General features: G+C 37.3%; 1 protein-coding gene across 4 annotated transcripts in view; it reads left to right on the top strand.

Moving 5' to 3' along the window:
* The window catches only part of APC (APC regulator of WNT signaling pathway), a 104,661-nt gene that overhangs the window by 69,782 nt on the left and 13,650 nt on the right, over window positions 1-21,229 (top strand). For 3 of the 4 annotated variants that reach the window (XM_052779125.1, XM_052779127.1, XM_052779126.1), the window contains exons 7-14: window positions 2,145-2,228; window positions 7,506-7,610; window positions 11,371-11,493; window positions 14,121-14,499; window positions 15,591-15,686; window positions 16,554-16,693; window positions 18,134-18,211; window positions 20,803-20,919. In XM_052779125.1, coding sequence (XP_052635085.1) covers window positions 2,145-2,228; window positions 7,506-7,610; window positions 11,371-11,493; window positions 14,121-14,499; window positions 15,591-15,686; window positions 16,554-16,693; window positions 18,134-18,211; window positions 20,803-20,919 — 1,122 coding nt within the window. The remainder of the gene's footprint in view (window positions 1-2,144; window positions 2,229-7,505; window positions 7,611-11,370; window positions 11,494-14,120; window positions 14,500-15,590; window positions 15,687-16,553; window positions 16,694-18,133; window positions 18,212-20,802; window positions 20,920-21,229) is intronic. The other variant, XM_052779128.1, reaches the window with a different exon arrangement.

Here is a 21,229-nt window from a genome sequence, read left to right as displayed (position 1 = left end):
ATTCAAGTGTTGTAGCCTATATACCTAGTAATAAGTAGAAGCAAACTTAATTTCTGTAAAATATAAAAAATAAAAATTCCAATTCCAATACTGAAATCATGTTCACATAGAATTTTATTTTTCCTTCATGCCAGAACAGGAAGGATCTCATTTTTTTTAGGTTTAGAGTTCCTTTAAAAGCTCACAAGAAGTGTTTATTGTCATAAGAATTTATGCCAAAATCCTTAAAAGTTTGCTAAAACAGCAGACCACTAAAGATATAAGAAAATTTGGATCCGGGAGTCTCACACATTCTTTTTTCTGTTTGTACAGTGTTTGGTACAAAGTTATGCTCCTGGTTAATGGAACTCTCAATTTCCCTCTAATACAAATAATGAATTAGTAGAAAGAAGAATGGTCTGGTGTTTAAATCTCTGCACTAAAATTGGGAAGGGTGGATTGAATTCCTCTCCCTCTTGAGGACTCCATCAGTGATACTGGGCAAATCATGCAATTTTTTAAATTTTTTTTTTTCCACCTGCAGAAAAATACTTCCCCATGTTTAGGTGTGTATATATGGATATTCAGATTCTCTTGATGGATTTATGGAATAAATTGCTGGTTACACAGAAAGAAACTCAATTTAGGGGAAATTTAAGTTGCTCTTAAAGACAATGAGAGGCATATTCTGCATGCATCATGTCACCAATGCACAGTTATTTCCAGGAATATATTCTTTCTAATACTTAAGAATTTCTTGATCCGGGAGCAAAGGTGGGATGAATTATCTGTTTACCTCATGTTGTGCCGAAGCTTCTGTGTATGCAGCTTTCAAATTTTTATTGGCATTTTTTCTGATACTTTGCTTTACAAATTCAAATTAAATTTATAGTTTGATGTTCATAGCTTTGCATCTCTACTAAATGTTGAAGTTTATGATGCTTTTCCCATAGCTGCTTATGATGCGTGTTTCAGGAATTCATTCTATTTTGTGATTATATTTTCTTCTATATTTCTATAATTTCTAGATAAGATTGTGTTTCTATTCCATGTGTATCTTTTGGCATTAGCACCTTTTAAAAGTTATCTTACTTCTATTTTCAGATTATAAACATGTTAAGAAAGATTGGTTATAATGCTGATCCTTGCAGTGTCCAGTAGATGCACAAAGCCTTTCCTTTTTTAGTATAGCATTGTAAATGTTAATCAGGTAAAATAATCAGGATTTTTCTTTCAATTATGTGTCCATTTTATTAAGCTATCCATCACACACAAAAAATACTATGTAATCGGTTCAGTGTTCTGTTCATATCCTGATACTATTGGGCTAATTATTTTCTGCCCACTTTTAAAGTCAAATAATGTCATTTGTTAAATTATCAAGCTCATACAGGGTTATATAACTTTATACACTAACTGTTTCACATAATCATAATGCATCCTTTGCTTCACAATACAACTTGTATAGAGTATATGTATCCTGTAACATTTGGGTTTTTTAACGTTCCCTTCACTAACCACAGAATGGTTGCAGTGGGAAATGAGTAGCAATATGGCTGTAAAAGACTCTGATTCAGAGATGTCTATAAAATCCCAGACAAACCAAAGAAGCAGTATGTAGTTTTCTTCGTACTTAGCCTGTTAAATTCTTTGAGATTTGTAGGAGCAGAAAATATTCAGAGGCTGTGCATAACCAAAACTCCCAAATAATTATAGTAACTGAATATAATAGAAGTCATTCAGGATTTCACACCTTCAAGACACTCTGCAAATATAAATCTCTCTCAAATCTCTGTAAGGCAAATAGAATTCTAACATTTGAGATGAAAGTCAAATAATTTGCTAAAGATCTGCACAAAGCATCAGTTTCAGAAACAGGAAAATTGTGTAAGTTACTAGAGCATTTTTATTTATACCTGAATGTGTACTGTATGATGACCTATTACATCCAAATGAGTATCAGTTTTATTAAAAACCCAACTACTCACTATGTTTTAAATGTTTGCAATCATGCCTGTGTTTTATTACGAAGAACACTTGAATTACCACATGAATGAAGTAGTTTTGTAGTCAGCTGTATGGGAACAGAACTCTTCATATTGCCATTCTATACAGTAAGTAAAAGAAGTTTTGAACAAAATCAAACAAAAATGCATTCATTTCAGGTGAGGGTGGCGAGAATTCAACAAATAGAGAAGGACATTCTTCGTATACGGCAGCTTCTGCAATCACAAGCAGTTGAAGCAGAGGTTAGTGAGCAATTATTTGTCGTCTTTGTATTATGGTATGTATCTTTTTCTAAAAAAAACCCTGAATTAGGTGAATAAAGTGATAGGCAAAATTATTTCCATCAGCTAGTGATGTCACAGTTAATCAGTAGTTTATATGTAGGCTCTTACTTGCTCTCTTAACAGTGAACCGAGGGTGGAATACTTGGATTAGTCTTCATGCTACTATTGAACTTTAATCACTAATGATACATCAGTTAGAAGTTTAATTTGAAATTTCAGTAAGAATGGTAAAGTGCAATGTATTATAAAGGCTGAGTCTTGGTTTTAGGAAATAGTTACAACAAACAGTTGTACTTGCCTTTCTAAATATGAATCTCTGATAAGCACCTTTGTGGTTTGCTTGTCTTTTGAGAGAGATAAGATAAAACAAGTGTGAGTACAGCTTCTGTCAGACTTCATTATAGAAGCCTGGCATATTTTTAGTATTTAAGTGTTGGGTTCTGTATAAAGAAATACAAGATAATGTTTTCTGTAAATTACAAAGTCTGTAGTAGTAATTGCCATTAGCAAAAACTGCTGTCACAGTGGAAATTCACTTACAAGGTCAACTCCATTTCTCGTACTGGTAAATTAAATATAAATTGTATGTTGGACCTGAATATTTTATGGTTTGTGTTCACCCAGAGTAACTACTGTGAAAGCTCAGAGTAGCATTTTGATTACTAAGGAATGTATATTTTTCCATTTTGAAAAATAATGATTTCATAATTCCAGGATTTTGGGGAAAATTTGGTTTTGTAAGTGAAGCAGACAATAGTGTGTATAATCAAAGTTGCCTGGTCTTTTGACATATTAGCCAATCCAGGTCTTTATACACATTGATGAGATCCCCTCTGAGCTTTCTCTTCTCCAGGCTGAATAGTCCCAGCTGTGCTTGCTCCAGTAAGTCCATATCTTTATTGTACTGGGGAGGCTGGAACAGGACACAGTACTCCCGATGCAGCTTCACCAGCTGAGTAGAGGAAGGATCACCTCCCTCAGCCTGCTGGCAACACACTTCTTTATGCAGCCCAGGATACTGTTAGACTTCTTGCCACAAGGGTCCATTGCTAGCCTGTTCAACTTGCCCACCAGGAGCCCAGGTCCTGTTCTGCCAAGCTGCTTTCCAGCTGGGTGGCCCCCAGCATGTACTGGTGCCTGGGGTTGTTCCTCCCCAGGTGCAGGACTTTTTGCTTCCCCGTGTTGAACTGCGTGAGGTTCCTGTTGGCCCATTTCTCCATCCTGTCCAGGTCCCTCTGGACAGCAGCAGGACCCTCTGGTGTATCGGCCCCTCCTCCCAGTTTAGTGTCATCTGCAGACTGGCTGAGGGTGCACTCTGCCCCATCATCCAGCTCACTAATGAAGCTGTTAAACAGGACTGGACCCAATATTGACCCCTGGGGTACACTGCTAGTTACCAGCCTCCAACTAGACTTTGTGCTACTGATCACAATTCTCTGGTGCTCAGCTGTTCTTCCAGTTTTCAATCCACTGTCCACTGATCTAACCCATACTGTCAGCTTGTCTATGATGATGTTATGGGAGACAGTGTCTGAAGGCTTACTAAAGTTGATGTAAATAACATCAGCTGCTCTTCCTTCACTCACCAAGCTAGTCACCTCATTGCAGAAGGGTCAAGCCTGTGACGTTTGTAAAACCCTGCAGACTGCTCCCAGTCACCTTCTTGTCTTTCATGTGTTTGGGAATGCTTTCCAGGAGGATTTCCTCCATCACCTTCAATTGCCAGGGACTGAAGTGAGGCTGACTAGCCTGTAGTTTCCTTGGTCTTCCTTCTTGTTATTCTTGAAGATAGTGACATTTGCTTTACTCCAGTCTTAAGGAACCTCTCCCTGCTGCCATGACCATTCAAGAGTGGCCTCGCAATGACATCATCCCTCTCCCTCAGCACTCATGGGTGCAACCCATGAGGCTATTAGGACTTGCATATGTCCAGTTTGTTTAAGCTCTCCCTATCCTGGTCCTCCCCACCAAAGGTAAGTCTTCCTTGCTCCAGACTTTCCTTCTGGTCTCAGGGACCTGGATTCCTGAAGGGTGGTTTTGCTGGTAAAGACTGAGGCAAAGGCGGCATTGAGTACCTTGGCCTTTTCTGTGTCCTATGTCACCAGGTCCCCTTCCCCATTCAGCGGAAGGCCCACATTTTCCCTAGTCTTCCTTTTGCTGTCTGCATACTTGTAGAATCCTTTCTTCTTGCCCTTCACTTCCGTGCATGACTGGACAGCAACTCTTTACTCCTGGATTACCTGACCCCACTTCTGCCTCTTGTATTCTTCCTTTTAATGCCCAGGTTCAGTTACGAGCCTCTTGCTCATCCATACAAGCCTCCTGCTGCCTTTGCTTTGTTTCCTACTTGTTGGGATGGACCTTTCTTGAGCTTGGAGGAGATGATCCTTGAATATCAGCCAGCAGTCCTGGACCAGTCTTCTCTGCAGGGCTGTATCTCATGGGATTCTTCCAAGCAGAGACCTGAAGAGGCTGCAATCTGCTGTCCTGCAGTGCAGGTCTGTGGTCCTGGTTTTTGCCCTTCTCCCTCCTCTTAGGATCCTGAACCCTACCATCTCATGGTCACTGCAGCCAAGGCTGCTTCTAACTTTCACATCCTTGACCAGTTCTTCCTTTTTTGTAAGAATCAGGTCCAGCACAGTACCTCTCCTTGTCGCCTCTTCAATCACCTGTGTCAGGAAGTTGTCATCAGAGCAGTCAAGAAATTAGAATTTTTCGTCCTGCTATTGCCCCTCCAGCAGATACCAGTGTGGGTGAAGTTCCCCATGAGGCCCAGGGCCTGTACGTGTGGGGCTTCCTCCAGTTTTTTGGAAAAGGTCTCATCTGTTTCTTTTTCCTAATCAGGAAGTCTTTAGCGGATAGCCACTACAACAGCACCCGTTTTGGTCTGCCTGCTAATCTTCATCCCTAAGCTCTTGACTGACTCCTGACCTATCCCTAGGCAGAGCTCTATGCACTCTAGCTGCTTTCTCGCATAAAGGACAACTCCTCCTTGTAATCTTAGAATCATGGAATCGTTTAGGTTGGAAAAGATCTTTAAGATCATTGAGTCCGACTTAAATCTTGACACTGCCAAGTCCCACTAAACTGTGTCCCTAAAGTGCCACATCTACACATCTTTTAAATACTGCCAGGGATGATGACTCAACCACTTCCCTGGGCAGCCTGTTCCAGTGCTTGATAACCCTTTAGGTGAAGAAATTTTTCCTAATATCCAATCTAAATCTCCCCTGGTGCAAGTTGAGGCCGTTTCCTCTTGTCCTATCACTTGTTACTTGGGAAGAGAGACTGACACCCACGTTGCTACAACGTCCTTTCAGGTAGTTGTAGAGAGCAGTAAGATCTCCCCTGAGCCTTCCCAGCCTGTCCTTCCTAAAATGTCTGTATTCCTCAATTGCAGCCTTCCAGTCACAGGAGCTGTCCCACCATGTCTCCATGTTCCCAGTGAAGTTGTAGCCCCATGACTGAACACACTTTAACTCCTCCTATTTGTTCCCCATGCAGTGCACATTAGTGTAGAGGCATGCCAGAGAGGCACCCAACTGTGCCAATTACCCAGCTTTCCCCACAAGTCTCTACTGCTGCACCTCCTTCCTTATGTGCCTATGCTCAAGGGGATTCCACTTCATCTCAGTTGTGTGGATTGCCCTTGTGTTCCCATCAGCCAGGGCCCTTGCCTTGCCTGCCCTACCCCCAACTTCCTTACTTGTTGAGGAATTGCTCTGTCCCCTGGTGTTTCTAGCTTAAAGGTCTCCCTACCTGGTTGGCCAGCCTCTCAACAGATACTTTTGTCCCATTTAGTCAGATCCTGTCCCCAGAGTGTTTCTCTCTGGTAAAAAAAAAAAAGCACTGTATTTTGGACTTCCTTAAGCTGAAGGACTCAAACGGCATTGAGATGCAACTACAGAATTAAGGAAGTTTTTCTCTTAATTCTTCACTCCTTTCACTACATTATTTGGGTGCTGAATACATGGAAATTCTAACTTATTGAAATTTTGTTCTGGTGTGTCTTATCCTTAAAGTGTCTGGATGGCTAGTTGTATAGTTACTAGTTTTAGGACAGAGTTACCAGGGTGTTTGTGACAAAGGTGGCAGTCACTACACACTTAGTAACACTTTATAGTGTATTTTAATCATTTCCAAAGGATGGCCATCTCTTATGGAAATCAGCTGGATCTAATTCTGAAATTGCCTGGTGGTAAGGAGGAACATAGTAGCAGTCAAACTGCAGAGTCCATATAGCTGAAAAATGAAAACATGAGACATTTATTGTGTTTTTATACTGTGCCTGATACAGCGATACCCAAATTGAACGTGCTCCTTATGTTTATAAAGATTTAGTAACAACAATAGTAAATACCATAGCTTGTCTGCTTACACAGTGGGCCCCTGTGGTGATGCCAATCACTGTGGAACTCAAGTGCAATATATCTTGTAGAATAAGACCAAATATAATACTGCACCATAAAAACAGCTTTTGGAAATCAATGAGCAGAGAAAATTCTGGCTCACATTTTTACAGTTTGGCAGATTACTAAGTCTTGTAAATGCTACTAGAAAAAGTTGAAGTAATTTACCTGCAAGTGATGATACCTTCAAATTTTGTGAGACTTCCATTAGATATTTTGCAAGATTTTCAGAACAAAGTTTGAAATCCACTGTAGAGTTAGACCACTCCAAAGAGAATTTTTGGCTGTCAGGTACAAATCTGAAATTATTTAAAAGAAAAAAGCAAATTCTTGGCAAGTGTTTAATATGGAGTATTTGTTTGTCCTTAAAATTTAGAAGGATTCTTACAGTACAGGTATCCTTCTGTTGACGCAGAAATCACTCATCTTTGAATGCGAAGCTTAATTGAACTATGCTAGCCGTAGTTTCCAGTAAATGTACAGATCACGTGACAGTGCAGAGAAGACAGTTGTTTGCTCCAATTCTGTTACATTTCTGATAGCGATGTGAGCACAGCTGGTGGAAAATGGTGTTCCTGTGTGTCACAGCAAATCCTTTGTCTTGCAGGGCTATAATCCTCAGAGGACATGCTTCACTTTCATCTTGCAGTTTTTCGAAGACACTCGGTCTCAGCTGTTAATTTTTGAGGCTAAGGTTATGAAATACAAAGTACTGTTCACTGGCTTTGTGAGGATGCAGCATTGATGCATTCACAGTCTAGAAAGCTTTGAATGGTAAAGTGTACTTCATTTCTGTATGTAATTTCATAAACTCTTATATTAACAGAGAGCACCTCAAAGCAAGCATGATGCAGGTTCCCATGATACAGAGAGGCAGAATGAAGGTCAAGGAGCAGCAGAAATCAGCGTGGCAACTAGCAGTACTGGGCAGGTAAATTGATTATTTTGTTTGTTGATAGTGTAAATAAATACTCAAAACGTACAATGCTTATATATTGGTATATACCTTATGATGTTTGTATGCCTGCTCATTTTAAAAAGATATATGTTTTTCTTCTTTACATCTATACATGCATGAGAAATTTCTTGTATTTATTGGAAAGAAATGTTTTAATAAGATGAAGTATAAATATTCAATAATGCAGGGAGCATTTTTCTTTCGTTTAAATGATTAATGAGCCTAATGCTATGAAGGAGATAACAAGAACGACTACAGAAAATGTATTTTATTGTGGGTGAACTGTAATATTAGAAGTATGATTTAATTATGGAAAATTGTTCAAATTTTCACTTTAGTGATTTTTAAAAAAGAGGAGAACCAAATGGTTTGTCATGAATGTTTCTTTAATACTGTTTTAGATAAAGCTTTGAAACAGTAGTCTCAACGAGGTAATCTCCTGGAGGTGGACTGAAGGGTTATTTAAATTCTTCTAAATAATCTTTCATTGCTGTTCCTTTTATTAGTGAAATACATTAGTGGAATATTTTGAGGGGTACATTAAATTCTTTATTTGTCTTTCAAAACAAATATGTATCAAAATTTATGACTTCTCTCTTTGGCTAAAAATGCTTTGATTTATTTACCATGTGCTAATGATCATTCCCTTCATGATTTCCGACCGTAGCTGAGACATACCCACTAGTGATTTGGGTTCTTAAAACTTCACACTACAAATTTAATAGTTGAATTCATACGCAAAATATTTTTGCTACTCCAGGGAAGTAGAGTTATTTAAATACTTCTGAAAGTGTCTTGTACAAGAAGATTTATCAGAAAGAATTGTGGTTTGGCTAGAATATTTCACTTGATTAAGTATTAAGCACAGCCCATAGTTTTGCTTTCAAAGTATGTTTGATTGCCATTTGGAATTAAGTTCTGTCAGCCATATCCAAGCAATTGCTTGAGGCTCTGACTCTAATTCTTATGACAGCTTTATCATCTGGGAAGAAAATAGTTCAGTGCTGCTTCGGGGCTGAAAGCATAATGTACTTAAATAATTGATGTATTGTGGCTGTATCTCCATCTACAGTGTGTGAATCAGGAGATTTTCTGGACAAAATTTTACAGGGAAGGAAGGAAGAATTGTCATGTCTTGCCAGACCTATGCAAGTGGGAGATTCACTCAATAGTTCATTTGACGTCTTATGATGAGGATTTGTGCAGTTTTGAACTTTGCCTCATAAAAATGTATAAAACATGCATATTCCTTCCTCCTGGAGGTGGATAGAGCTGGGGCACTGAATCCGTGTTAAAACGGACATCTGGAGATTATTTACTTTCAGTGCAAGTCCAGACAGAGGAGGTTTAATGGATTGGGCATAACATTTATTTCTGATAAACCAGCTCAATATACTTGGAGCAATCACTATTCAGTGGAGTGCAAAAACATTTTAACCAAATAATTTAGTTCTAATTGGTTTTGTTGTCACATAATCAATGTTAATTGAAACACTGCCAATTGAATCTAGGATTTTTCAGGATTCAGTTATGTCCATTTCTGCAGCATCTTTCAGCTGTCTTCTCTTTTCCATTACACTCACTATCCTGCTGCTGAAGTAAAATTTTTTTCATACCTTTGTTTTGCAAGTTTTATAAAGGAATTCAATGAAATTGTCTATTTTTTTAAGAAAATGTGCCACAAAATAGGGAAAATTACCTAATTGACAGAGTAAATAGCAAGCATAGTAAAACAATGAGTGAAAGATGGTAAAATATGGAAGGAGAAAACAAGATGAAGTAGACAGATAGGAGAAGATTTTGAAAGAGAAGGTTCTACACAAGAAGGGTCCACTTAACATCTCCTTGCCATTTCTCGTTTTCTCAGATGAATGGCTACACTACACTAGTTTTTTCACATCAGTCTTTAGGAGCCAGTAGGAAATATAGTTACACTTCATTTGGGCATCCTGGCATCCTCAAAGTAGCAAGGCCACGTGATGGCTCTGAACGGAACAGTTAGCTGAATCAAAGTTGATACAGTTTTGGGGAAATGATAGGAAGATTACACTATTTCTGTCTATACCATGGTGAATTTTAATAGGTAGTGCTCCAAACTTAAGTACTTTTTACCTTCTTGGATTAAACGATCATACTGAACTTAATGATGGAGATTTCCGGCATGTACCTCATGTTGAACCTGTAGTCCTCTGAATGTAGTTTGAGGTCAAGATGGTATGAAGGCATTGCTCGGTGTAAAAATCTGGGAATTCATTCCTATATTCCTAGCATTGCAGATTATTTAAGTGAATAATTGAGAAAATCCAATAGAATTTTCATTTTAAGCTTTAAGATTTTGAATTTTTCCTATAGTCAACAGAGAAAATAAGGGCTTGTTTACATAGGAAATATATATTTGAATAAATTGTGTGAATTTAAATAATTCTAGTTATACTCTTTCATATAAGCATATACTCTTTCATAAGCATATTACTTATTCTGGAACATGCATGAAATGTTCTGGATTCAAATGGGAGAGTGAAATGAGTATAATAATGTGTGTTTAAATATTCCAGTATAGCTAGGATTTTTTTCTGTCTAGTCAAACACTACATAAAGTTATTCCTACCTTTTACTTGTAGTCACTTTCAACTTCAAATTTAAAATGTTGAACTGTATGAACAGCAAATACTTGGAGAGGAATATTCTTATTCTTTCTTTAGGATGCACCTAGGAAAAACATAGAGATTATTTCAAAGTGTCTTTCATACAGTTTTCTTCAGTGTGTTACATATTTTTATTGAAAAAAAATTATTCTCATTGATCCAGATAATTTGCAAAACAACATTTTCAAGCTAAGCTAATGATTTCATGAACAGATTTTAGCTTTTGTAGAGGATCAACAAAAGACTGGTGATTACCTCAGTAAAACAGTGTTCTGATACTGAAAGTATTTGCTAGTCAAATGTATTTTTAAGTTCCCTGAAGTGAACGGGAAGGGAGGGACATAGTAAGGGGAACTTCATAGATAGGAAGTAGAGAAAAAGAAAACAACAACAAAGAAAAAAAAAAGGCAAATAGTGTGAGTGGATAAAAGGTGATAAAAAAAGGAAAAACATAAGTACACAAAATGGATTAAAAGAGGACAAAGATGCTAATAACTGAGTCTTGCTACTACAGGTAGCTATTTACAGTAATTTCTAGGAAAATTACAGCAAATAGTGTCAGCATTATTTTATAGCTTTTCATTAAAAAATGAAATGGATTCATCCACTCATAATTTGCTTTTGATATGGACAAATTCAAGTAGGGTTACTCCTTGTCCAGATGAATTTCTTTTTACTTGTCAGTTCTTGCATACCTGGTTGTGTTCTGAAGAAGTACAGACTTACTCCTCTGCACTACATAATCTGACATAAAAGTTAAGGCTGTTTTTTTCTCTCCCTGTAAAACCTGTAATTCGGTTTGTTGCAAAGTCCACTTCTCCTTCTTGGTGAAAATAGTAATTATAAAAGAATTCCATTGAAAATACAACTCTATTGTGACTTAATTTCAGGAAGAGTGGTTAATAAAACCCAGTTTAACTGTGACCTCTAAGTTGTGTCAGGGCAGAGAGGACCTAACTTAACAAAAGTAAGTTGGCAATTCATTACCATCAGTATGATTTCATGATCCAGTGCTGAAACTGAATTGGGCAATAGTTATTTTTTCACTCAGACTTTTTTTTATACTGAATTGTTGTTTAAATTTGTAGGGTTCTGCTGCTCGAATGGACCATGAGACAGCCAGTGTTATGAGCTCTAGTAATAACTATTCTGTTCCTCGCAGACTGACAAGTCATCTGGGTACCAAGGTAACCGAAGATTACAAACCACAGGTCGCTAATGCTACATTTTTACTAATACAATAACCTCATTGTTTCTGCCAATAGTACTAATATTAGCTGAAAGATCTATCCACACAGTGATTTTATTGAGTTAAAATTTTACAGTATTTTTTCAACTTCTAAACTATATGTACAGAAATCCTTTTTTTTACTTGCTGATGATCAGTTAAGAGTTGCTACAACAAGGAAAAAATGAAATTACTAGAATGTCTAAAAAGCTTGTGATGTTGATTTATAATCCATGATGAAAACTAATCCTTTTAAGAGCAGTTCTTCGAATACTTTTCCAGAGTCCAGATCCACAAAACAGATGCAGCGGCTAAGAAATTGAATGGACAAAAAAAAAAAAAAAAAAAAAAAAGAAAAAGAAAAAGTTATGTAAGCCCTTCACAGTGATACATGTCTGTTCACAAAAGACTGTGCTCAAACTATATGTGCAGTATGAAAAGAGACGGGGGGAAAAAAGGGCAAATCTGTAACACAAAACTGAGTTCATGAACCACTGGAGTTTATACTGCCTCTGGAATCAGCAGCAGTATAGATATTATCAGTGGTGTGCTGGCTGAGCGCAGTCTTCTGGGAATCAGAGCTTATTAGCTTGACATAGTATTAATTACTTTGGGCCTTAAAACAGTGTTATAATGTTGTCATTTTGGTCCTGCACGGTATGCATATACCAAATGGAGGTGACATCAGCTAGTCTATCTGTGAGTTTTCCTTGCAAATTGTAGAATTCTCAAAAGCTGCAAACAGCGGGAGAGGCCTGAAGGCAGGGAAAGGGACTGAGCGTGGAAGGATACAGGCAAAGAAATAGGTTGAACTGAGTGTGCTGTGGGGTAGGAAAAGCTTAACATTAATGCCTGAGAAGAAGGGAAAGTGGTAGAGGGTCTAAATAGAGGAATGCATTTACAGATGCAGAAAGAGATGTGTCAGTGGGCAGTGTGTATATACAGAGAGAGAGACAGACAAATATTTTTTTAGTTTTTCCTATACTATATTTGCCATAACCTGGAGGCCGGATTGTGGTGGCTTCTTCAGCTTTATTCTCTGACAAAAACTTTACCTTCCAAATCCAAATAACACTGGATTAAAGCTGCCACTTGAAATATCTGTCAAGAGGCATGCATAAAGCAGATTAAATTCACTCTCCCTTAGGAATCCAAGTGGTTTGTTTTAATACTACATTTGATTTTTTCCAGACCAAGAGAACAGCATCTCCAAACTGGGATGCTAGGGTGTCATAAAATTGGCTCCAAGATTATTTCAATGGATTTTGCTTGTGATCATACGGTTTCACAGATTCTGTTTTCTACTGCTTCAGCAATCCTACAGTATTTAGAGAAGTACATGTTAACAGACTTGCTGCTTAATCTACCCCCTGCTATCCAATTTTTTTATAACTTGGTATTTGTACTCATCTTCAGGCACATTTGAATTGTCTCTGAAGAAACCAATTAAATAATTCATTGGTCTGGTAACCAGTGCAAGTATCTAGTTATTAGTAGAAAACCTCGTCTAACAGTCCAAAGTCTCATTTCTTTCTTAATTGGTATATTCTAAAGAAACACACAGGCTGCTACTTCACAATTCCCTTTGATAGTTTCTTTATGTTGTGCTTTGATCTTGAATGTTCCTGTTTATCTTGGCTTTAGGAGTTTGGAGTTTCTAGGTAGTATCTAACACCATCCTCTACATCCTGTTACTCTACTAAAAGTTCATTAGAAGAACCAAATGCATTTCTTGATCTAAAGCTATTGAAGAAAACAGAATGGGAAAGACAAACCAAATAGTGTGTTGACCACTGTATTACATGACAGCCAAGGGAATCCCTCAAAAATTGATATTTTTAAATAAGAAATTTGGTTACTCCAAGGTAAATGTGTAATGCTGGGTTTTCATGGCTTGATTTAATTTGACAAATGCTCAGGATTTTATGTATGTTAAGTGAGCATTTGTTTGCTTTACTGGTTTTATCCCTGTAAACTTGAAAAGGTGTTAATTTAACTCTTCCATTTTGCATTTGCTGGTCTGTATGCAAGTCAGTCATCATAACAAAAAATGGTTAGTTAATTTGAAGTAGTTTTAAAGGAAAACTTTAAAATACATGGATATCAGATTTTTTTAGCATGATGTAAGCTAAAAACGCATGTAATCATTCTTATCCTTTGTCTAAAATAATGGCATTTAGTACCACATAACATAGTTTTTCACTGAAAAGCATCTTTACATGTAAGTGTGATTCATACAGAACATATTTTTTTGAGACAGAATTAATTTAAAATATATTTTAGATTTCTCAAACTGAAACACTTTCATTAGTACGTTTATTTAATCTTTTTGTACAATGGAAGTTTAGAAGTCTTTGCCATTGGTCTTGTAAATTAATACAGTTACATCCAGCTGCCACCCACTTCTTCTAGCCACTTAACTACTGAGTGAAATTTATTAAGATTATGAATTCTGAAGTAGTAATAGTACTTAATTATTTCTAAATAGCACAGATTTTTGCACCATTAAATAAGGCTTTCTTGTTGGTGTACCATTCACATTTAATTTTAGTTTAATTTAATGTGTATCTTTTAAATGTAACTGTATTTTTAAAATCATTTGACCTACAGGTGGAAATGGTGTATTCGTTGTTATCAATGCTCGGTACTCATGATAAAGATGACATGTCAAGAACATTGCTAGCAATGTCTAGCTCCCAAGACAGCTGCATAGCCATGCGTCAGTCTGGATGTCTTCCTCTCCTCATCCAGCTTTTACATGGCAACGATAAAGACTCTGTCTTGTTAGGAAACTCTCGTGGTAGTAAAGAGGCCCGTGCCAGAGCCAGCGCAGCACTGCATAACATCATTCACTCCCAGCCTGATGATAAGCGAGGCAGACGGGAAATCCGCGTGCTCCATCTTTTGGAGCAGATCCGTGCTTACTGTGAAACATGTTGGGAATGGCAGGAAGCACATGAACAAGGCATGGACCAAGACAAAAACCCAAGTAGGTTCTGCAAGCTGTATAAAAATGTTGCAAGGATGTATTGAAAACAGTGAATTTACAGAAAGTACAATGTTAATCTGACTTCTTGTTGAATGTATGTGAGAGAGTGTGTGTGTGTGTGTGTGTTGTTTTATTAAGTTGAGGTGGTGTTAGGAAATAGTATCTATTACAAATATGATACCCTATTTATAAACTTGTTATTTAAATCATAAACCTTGCTGTGCTTTCCAGATAATAGTTCTAGTGTTCTGTATTTGTAATCTGTAAATTAATATTGAATATGTACTCATTCTGTTTTACATCTTAATAGATAGTGAAACATACCTACATAAATAATCCCAAATTGCTTTTCATGCAGATGTATTCAGGAGATAGTACATTTCATTTAGGAGAGGAACAGAGAGCACAAACTTCTTGCGACAGTTAGAAGAAAGATTTAACCTTCTGGATTGCTTAGCTGCTTTTCTGAATTGATGGCATTTTGTAAATATGGGCTGCAGGTGTCTATGACAGACGTATTACTGAAATCAGTGGTCTGCATCATGGGTGTTGGAGTTTAACACAAGAACCATTTAGCAGGAGTGGGACTCTGAACAAGATGTACCAATACCATTTGTGCATTAGCCAGAATCTAGCTCACAAAAATATGAACTTAAAAACTTCTCGGTTATGTAACAAAGGGTTTAATTAACCATTTATAAGGACTTAACACCCAAAGAAGCAGCTTCACGTTAGGTGGCATATTATATTATTTAATGCCACCAGAATATTTAACCTTATTGATTCGTTTCACTAAGATTATTAATTTTTAAAAGTAATAAGATAATTCTTTTGTACCGGGAGTCATATTTCTTACTTAATATGTACATTTAGGATTCTGCCTAATTTCTTTTTCAGCATCAAGTGTATTTCTAGTACACACATTTGTTAGTAACATTCTTAACTAATTGTCTGTTCGTGGGTTACTGGGAAGATACAAACCCTGAACAAAACTGCAACTGATTTATTTTTAGATTAGATTCACTTTGGAAAACTTAGGATCTAGACAAAATCATCTAGGAAATACTAATTGTTACCTATTTCTGGATCAGTGCCTGCTCCAGTGGACCATCAAATCTGTCCTGCAGTATGTGTTTTGATGAAACTTTCGTTTGATGAAGAACACAGGCATGCAATGAATGAGCTTGGTAAGACCAAATGTATTTCCATGACTTCCTTTGAGAAGCTTGCTGGGAATGCTGACACTTGTTTACCTCACTGAATATATGGCCTTTTTTTACTACTAGTTTAAACAGATCATGAGTTCATTTGTGTCAGTTGCCCTCTAAAGTGATGAATGCAGTTTAAATTAACCAGACCATTTCCGAGTAGATAAATTACTATGTCAGTTACTCTTTTTTCTGGCACGAATTGTGAATTTTGGAAGAGGAGTATTATTATGCAAATATTTGCAATTTTAGAAGTGTTGGACTTACAATGGAGACTACTTTCCAGGGTGGGAGGTTTTTTATTGGTGTTTTGTTGGGTTTTTTTGTCCTGAGTTGTTTCCTGTCTTGACAGCCTGAACTTTTTTAGTCCATGCTCAGTTAATTCTGTGCATGCAATTTTCCTTAATTTGCTACATTTCATTACTAATTAAAATATTCTATGTGTTTTTCTCTGAAACTAACATTCAGTGATAATAATTAAATCAGTAATTTTTCAGATTTACTAAATAGCCTTTTATGTAACTGGTGTGAGTTCATCGGTCAGACATGATTTTGGCTGGGTGGAATTAAAAGATGAGTGTGCTTCTTACTTCCTCATAATTCCTCCTGTTCCCATTTTCCCCTGAAATCTCGATGTTGTGCTATCATACGTTGCAGCTGCTACTAAGCACAGGATTCAAGATCCAGAGTCAGTATTTAACAATTTATTTACTTCTCTGAGCCTTCGGGTTTTAAGATGTGAGATTTGTTCTCTACATATAAATCCCATTTGCTCCTTGGTATATATGTATTGTACTCATGATATTAGAGTACAGATACTACTTATTGTCTTGTTTGTTTTTAAAGGAGGTTTGCAGGCCATTGCTGAACTGTTGCAAGTGGATTGTGAAATGTATGGACTTACAAATGATCACTATAGCGTTACCTTAAGGAGGTACGCTGGAATGGCTCTGACAAACTTGACTTTTGGAGATGTGGCAAACAAGGTAAGAGTAAAATTTTAAACATACAGTAATTTCAGTTCATAGCTATGTTTGAATTGTAGTTCTCAAGACAGGTGATGAAAATCTCCAGGACAGGATATTGAGTTTGAGCTCAAGACAGAGGTTCAAAATGCCTGTCTTTCCATCCTGTTCCTGACAGAGAGCACCACAAACCGGATGTTTTATCATGCAAGTATAGCATCAACTCTCAAATTAAGTCACTTTTAATTTGTTACTGAAAGTAAGGTTTTTATCTATTGGCTTAATTTTTTTATGAGCATTAGATTAGCACATAATGATTTTGGACCAATGATTACGGATAGTGACTGATTTTTCTGAGGATGTTGAACTGTTAATTGAGTCAAATTCTGTAAAGTTGCTGGTTATTTAACGATACTATTACTGTCTGATGAAATTTTGTAAACCTCTTCAGGCTGGAGCTTGCTTTTAAATATTTGGAGCATATCTGGCTCATAATGGGCACTACTTCAAATTAGTATAAGAGAAAATAGGTTCCCTAATTTCCCACAAGGACTTTGCTTTCAAGAGATAGAAAGTTTCAATAATTTCTTGCCCCAGAGTTTGCCAAGCCATGGATCTGAAAATAATTTCGTACTGAGAAGACTTTTATCTTCTGCTCTAAAGGAGGACGTTTCAGGAGCGAGTGGAAATAACAGGCTTCATATAACTTGGGTTTTGTTCCAAGTTTTAGACAAGAGTAAAGCATAAATCCTTGCTGCAAATGAATAGCTTCACAAAATATTGGCTCTTTACATCATCCAATGAGTAACCACAACAGGGCTTCAGTTACTGGGTTTATAGCATAAACTAAAATACTCAGATGTAAATGTATATGCTCCCCAGCAGATGAGTAGTACAGTTCTAACACATACTTTGTTTTTGAATAATTTTTAGTTGTGCTTTGTCACAATTTCCAACTTAAGCCTTACAGTTTCTCAATTGCTATTGTATTCTTAAAAAGTTATTCTTCAGATGTCAGAAATGTTGTTATATTTGTGTCAGTCTTAAATATTCATATTATTTTTCATACTATGTTTATTTGAAAGAAAAAAATATGATTGTGAGGCTCAGTAGATAGTAGGTAACAACACATTGCCAGGTCACAGGTGATTTTTGTCTGGCACATAGTAAAGAAGGCTTCTAAGGTAGTAAAGTTCCAGATCAAGTCCTAGACCTGTTGTAAAAAATAAAAAAATTAGCACAATTTTACCACTTATCTATTGTCCAGAATAGAAATTTACAGTTATGCTTAACTTTTTAGTAGCTGTAGACCAAATATTTATTGTTGGCAAGATATTTTACTAAGCTTTTATTGAACTTAAGATATGATTAGCTTAAAATATCAAAATATTGTGCAGAAGCAAGCCACCTAACCTGTCATTTAATACTATTCACTTTCTTTTTTCTTCTGATTCCTTACAGGCTACATTATGTTCTATGAAGGGCTGCATGAGAGCTCTTGTAGCCCAATTGAAATCTGAAAGTGAAGACTTACAGCAGGTAATGTCCTTTTGAGATGAAGTATTTCTTTAGCTTGGACATTTCTCACTTTGCATCCCATGAATTACATTGCATTGTAATAAAATACTGTATTTCTGCTTTCCTTTCCTAATACTTGCCTTCGTTCTACTCATTTGGCCTCGCCACCAGTTATTTTTATGCTTGGATTCTATCATCTTCATGAAGTTTCTGGTGTGCTGTCCACAGCCAGCCTTCTCTTTTTTAAATTAGGCTTTCTCTTTGAAATATAATTCATTCATCCCAGGCTGGGGTTTTTTGTTGTTGTTGTTATTGTTGTTGTCACGTTGTATTGTCTGCCTTAACTTTGATGCAAAGTTTGTACCTGTACTCATTCCACAAATTATGAAGTAGAACTTTCTTCTTGTAAAAATGCTTATCTGTGGGTCATATTCTGTTTTTTTTTATTAAAACACATATAACACATGGGCTATAAAACTCACTTTTATGACACTGATCTGTTAGTGGAAGTCCAGTTTTAAAGATGAGTTTGAGTGGCCTTAGATTCTCTAATTTAGTCTGCTAGTGATGATGTTAATGGACTGGTATTACCTGGAGAATTAATACAGTATTTTGGCTTCTCCTACAATGGCAGCAAGTAAATAATAGGGGAATAATAGTAGAGAAACCTGTATTTCAAAAGAGAATCTGCATGTGACTTGACAAGTCATACATGACTACTCTCGACACCAGCACCACCCGAAGAAGCTTTCTAAGTATGAGCAAACGGTGTGACACCTGAGTGTCTCTTCCGATGGCTCCTGCTGTGTAAAGAAAACAGCCTGAAAATAAAGTCTTTAGGAGGTGCTTAGGGTGAGTGCAGAACTGTTCTTCATTGGTGTGGAACTTGTTTAAAATTATTAAATATTAACTTATAATCCATTCCAATTAATATATACTGTAAACAAGCTGGAACAGCTTTTGGAAGGGAAAACCCTGTTTTCCTTGCAGTTTGAGTCAACAATTCTAAGTAAAATTGACTTTATCTCTTAAAACACTGTTCACAGAAAATTTTCTCCACTAGAGGAGGAGCTAACTAGTTACGACTGAGAAAATAATTAGAATTACAATAGAAGTTACTGGGTAAACTCTGATTTGGTATTAGGGCAGATATTAAGTACATTTAGTATTCTTGGAAGGGACGTCAGAGACACATGGGCCCTCTGACCCATGGTGTGTCTTCAGCCAGTAGCATGTAGACCTCCATACACGTGCACGCACACAGAGCAGGAAGTCCCTCACTCAGGAAAAGTTAGAAATGGGATTTAATAAGAATATGGGACGGACTGTGCTCATCAGGCAAAGGGCACGGCGATACATGCATATCAACCAGCTGACTGTTGAGATGCAACTGTGCCTTTCTGTCCCCTTATCCCTGTGTTTTCCCATGCTTGTACCTTCCCAAATCACATAGATCCATTCTCTTTCCTGCCTTTGGAACCTTTGGGTTCCCATCCCATAATAAGTCTTCTACAGTCCCAGAATGCTCTTCCCCTGGATCCCAGAAAGTGTCCCACATCCCTACACTAGGATTTCTAGACTGACCTGCCTCAGTCCAAAAGGGGCAGAGAGCTGTTCCCATTGACTTTTCGTGATGGGTGTCACGCCTGGGCCATGAGGCTGGGGGTCTCCTGGGAGAGGCCTGGAAAGAGCCCGGACAGGGTGCCCCCTCCTCTGAGCCCTTAGTTTGGGTTCCCACCCGCCTTTGGGCCCCTGTGCTCCTCTCTGCGTGCTGAGATGGGCCTCTGATGGGCTGATGGCTCCTGTGGTGGGACTGGGAGCAGCCAGGGCAGGGGATTACTGGGCTCTTCCATCTGCCACTGTCTCCCTTCTCCCTTGCGGGTATGAGCAGGGGAGCATTCATCACATAATCTAACAAGCTTATGCACTTCTGTGACAACGAGAACATCGATAGGTAAAATTTTTCTGTCAGATTTCATGAGGGATATACATGCTTACTGCAGCCCATAAATGGATGGAGTTTAATACTGTCCACTGTAGTGACAGTCTGTCTCAGTGTAGCTACTACCAAGGACAAGGACATAGGCTGAATGGCTACTCATCTTCTATAGATAACTATTCTGATTGTAAAAGACACAACGTATTTTTAAAAGATTTTGAAAAGTTTTATAAACATTACTCAAAGTAATCATACCATCTGAGAGACAGGCAAGTCTTACTGTTCTATTTTACAAGCAGAAAAGCTGAGAAAAAGGTGATATAAATCTCTCCTGAGATTACATAAGTAGTGTGGACATCGGAGTAAAGCACAAATCTGGATTTTTGGACCAATTTTTCAACACGTGTGGAAAGCAGGGAACTTGATTTCAAATCTTTGTTTTAGGTACCCACACAGAAAAACCAGTACTTTTGATCAAACTTCATACTGAAATGTTAGAACAGTCTAGCAGGCAACACAACAAAAAGCAGATTTCAGCAAATTTTAGTTCAGTAGCTGAACGTGACCACTGTTAGTGAATCCACAGCATTCCAGAAATCCAGGAGGAAAACCTGATAACCTGCTATAGAAGTAGCTATATTGAGATACATTATTTTTCTTTCACATTTTGTAGGTCATTGCGAGTGTGTTGAGAAACTTGTCCTGGCGAGCAGATGTAAACAGTAAAAAGACTCTAAGAGAAGTTGGAAGTGTGAAAGCACTGATGGAATGTGCTTTAGAAGTTAAGAAGGTATTCTGTATAAATGATTGAGATAAATTTTGGAGAGATTGCATTTATTTTACACAAAACACAAATATTGTTGTCCTTTTTGATAAAAGCAATTGGTCAAATACTTGGGGTGGTTTAGGTAACTTGCTTTGAAGAGAGTTGCTTTGAGTTAACGTAGCAGCAGCCCACAATGTAGCAATGACATCTCAAAACTACTAGTATTTCTGTACTTTTATTTATGAGGGTTGACAGCTTTTGCTCGTCAGTTTCATGAACTGTGCTGTTGAAATAGCCTTTTTTATAGTTTTGCAATTTAATAAAACCTCTTTTG

Source organism: Harpia harpyja, chromosome Z (assembly GCF_026419915.1).
Source record: "Harpia harpyja isolate bHarHar1 chromosome Z, bHarHar1 primary haplotype, whole genome shotgun sequence".
NCBI classification, from domain to species: domain Eukaryota; kingdom Metazoa; phylum Chordata; class Aves; order Accipitriformes; family Accipitridae; genus Harpia; species Harpia harpyja.
Note: the sequence above shows the minus strand (reverse complement) of the source record. Positions and strands in the feature narration are given on the sequence as shown.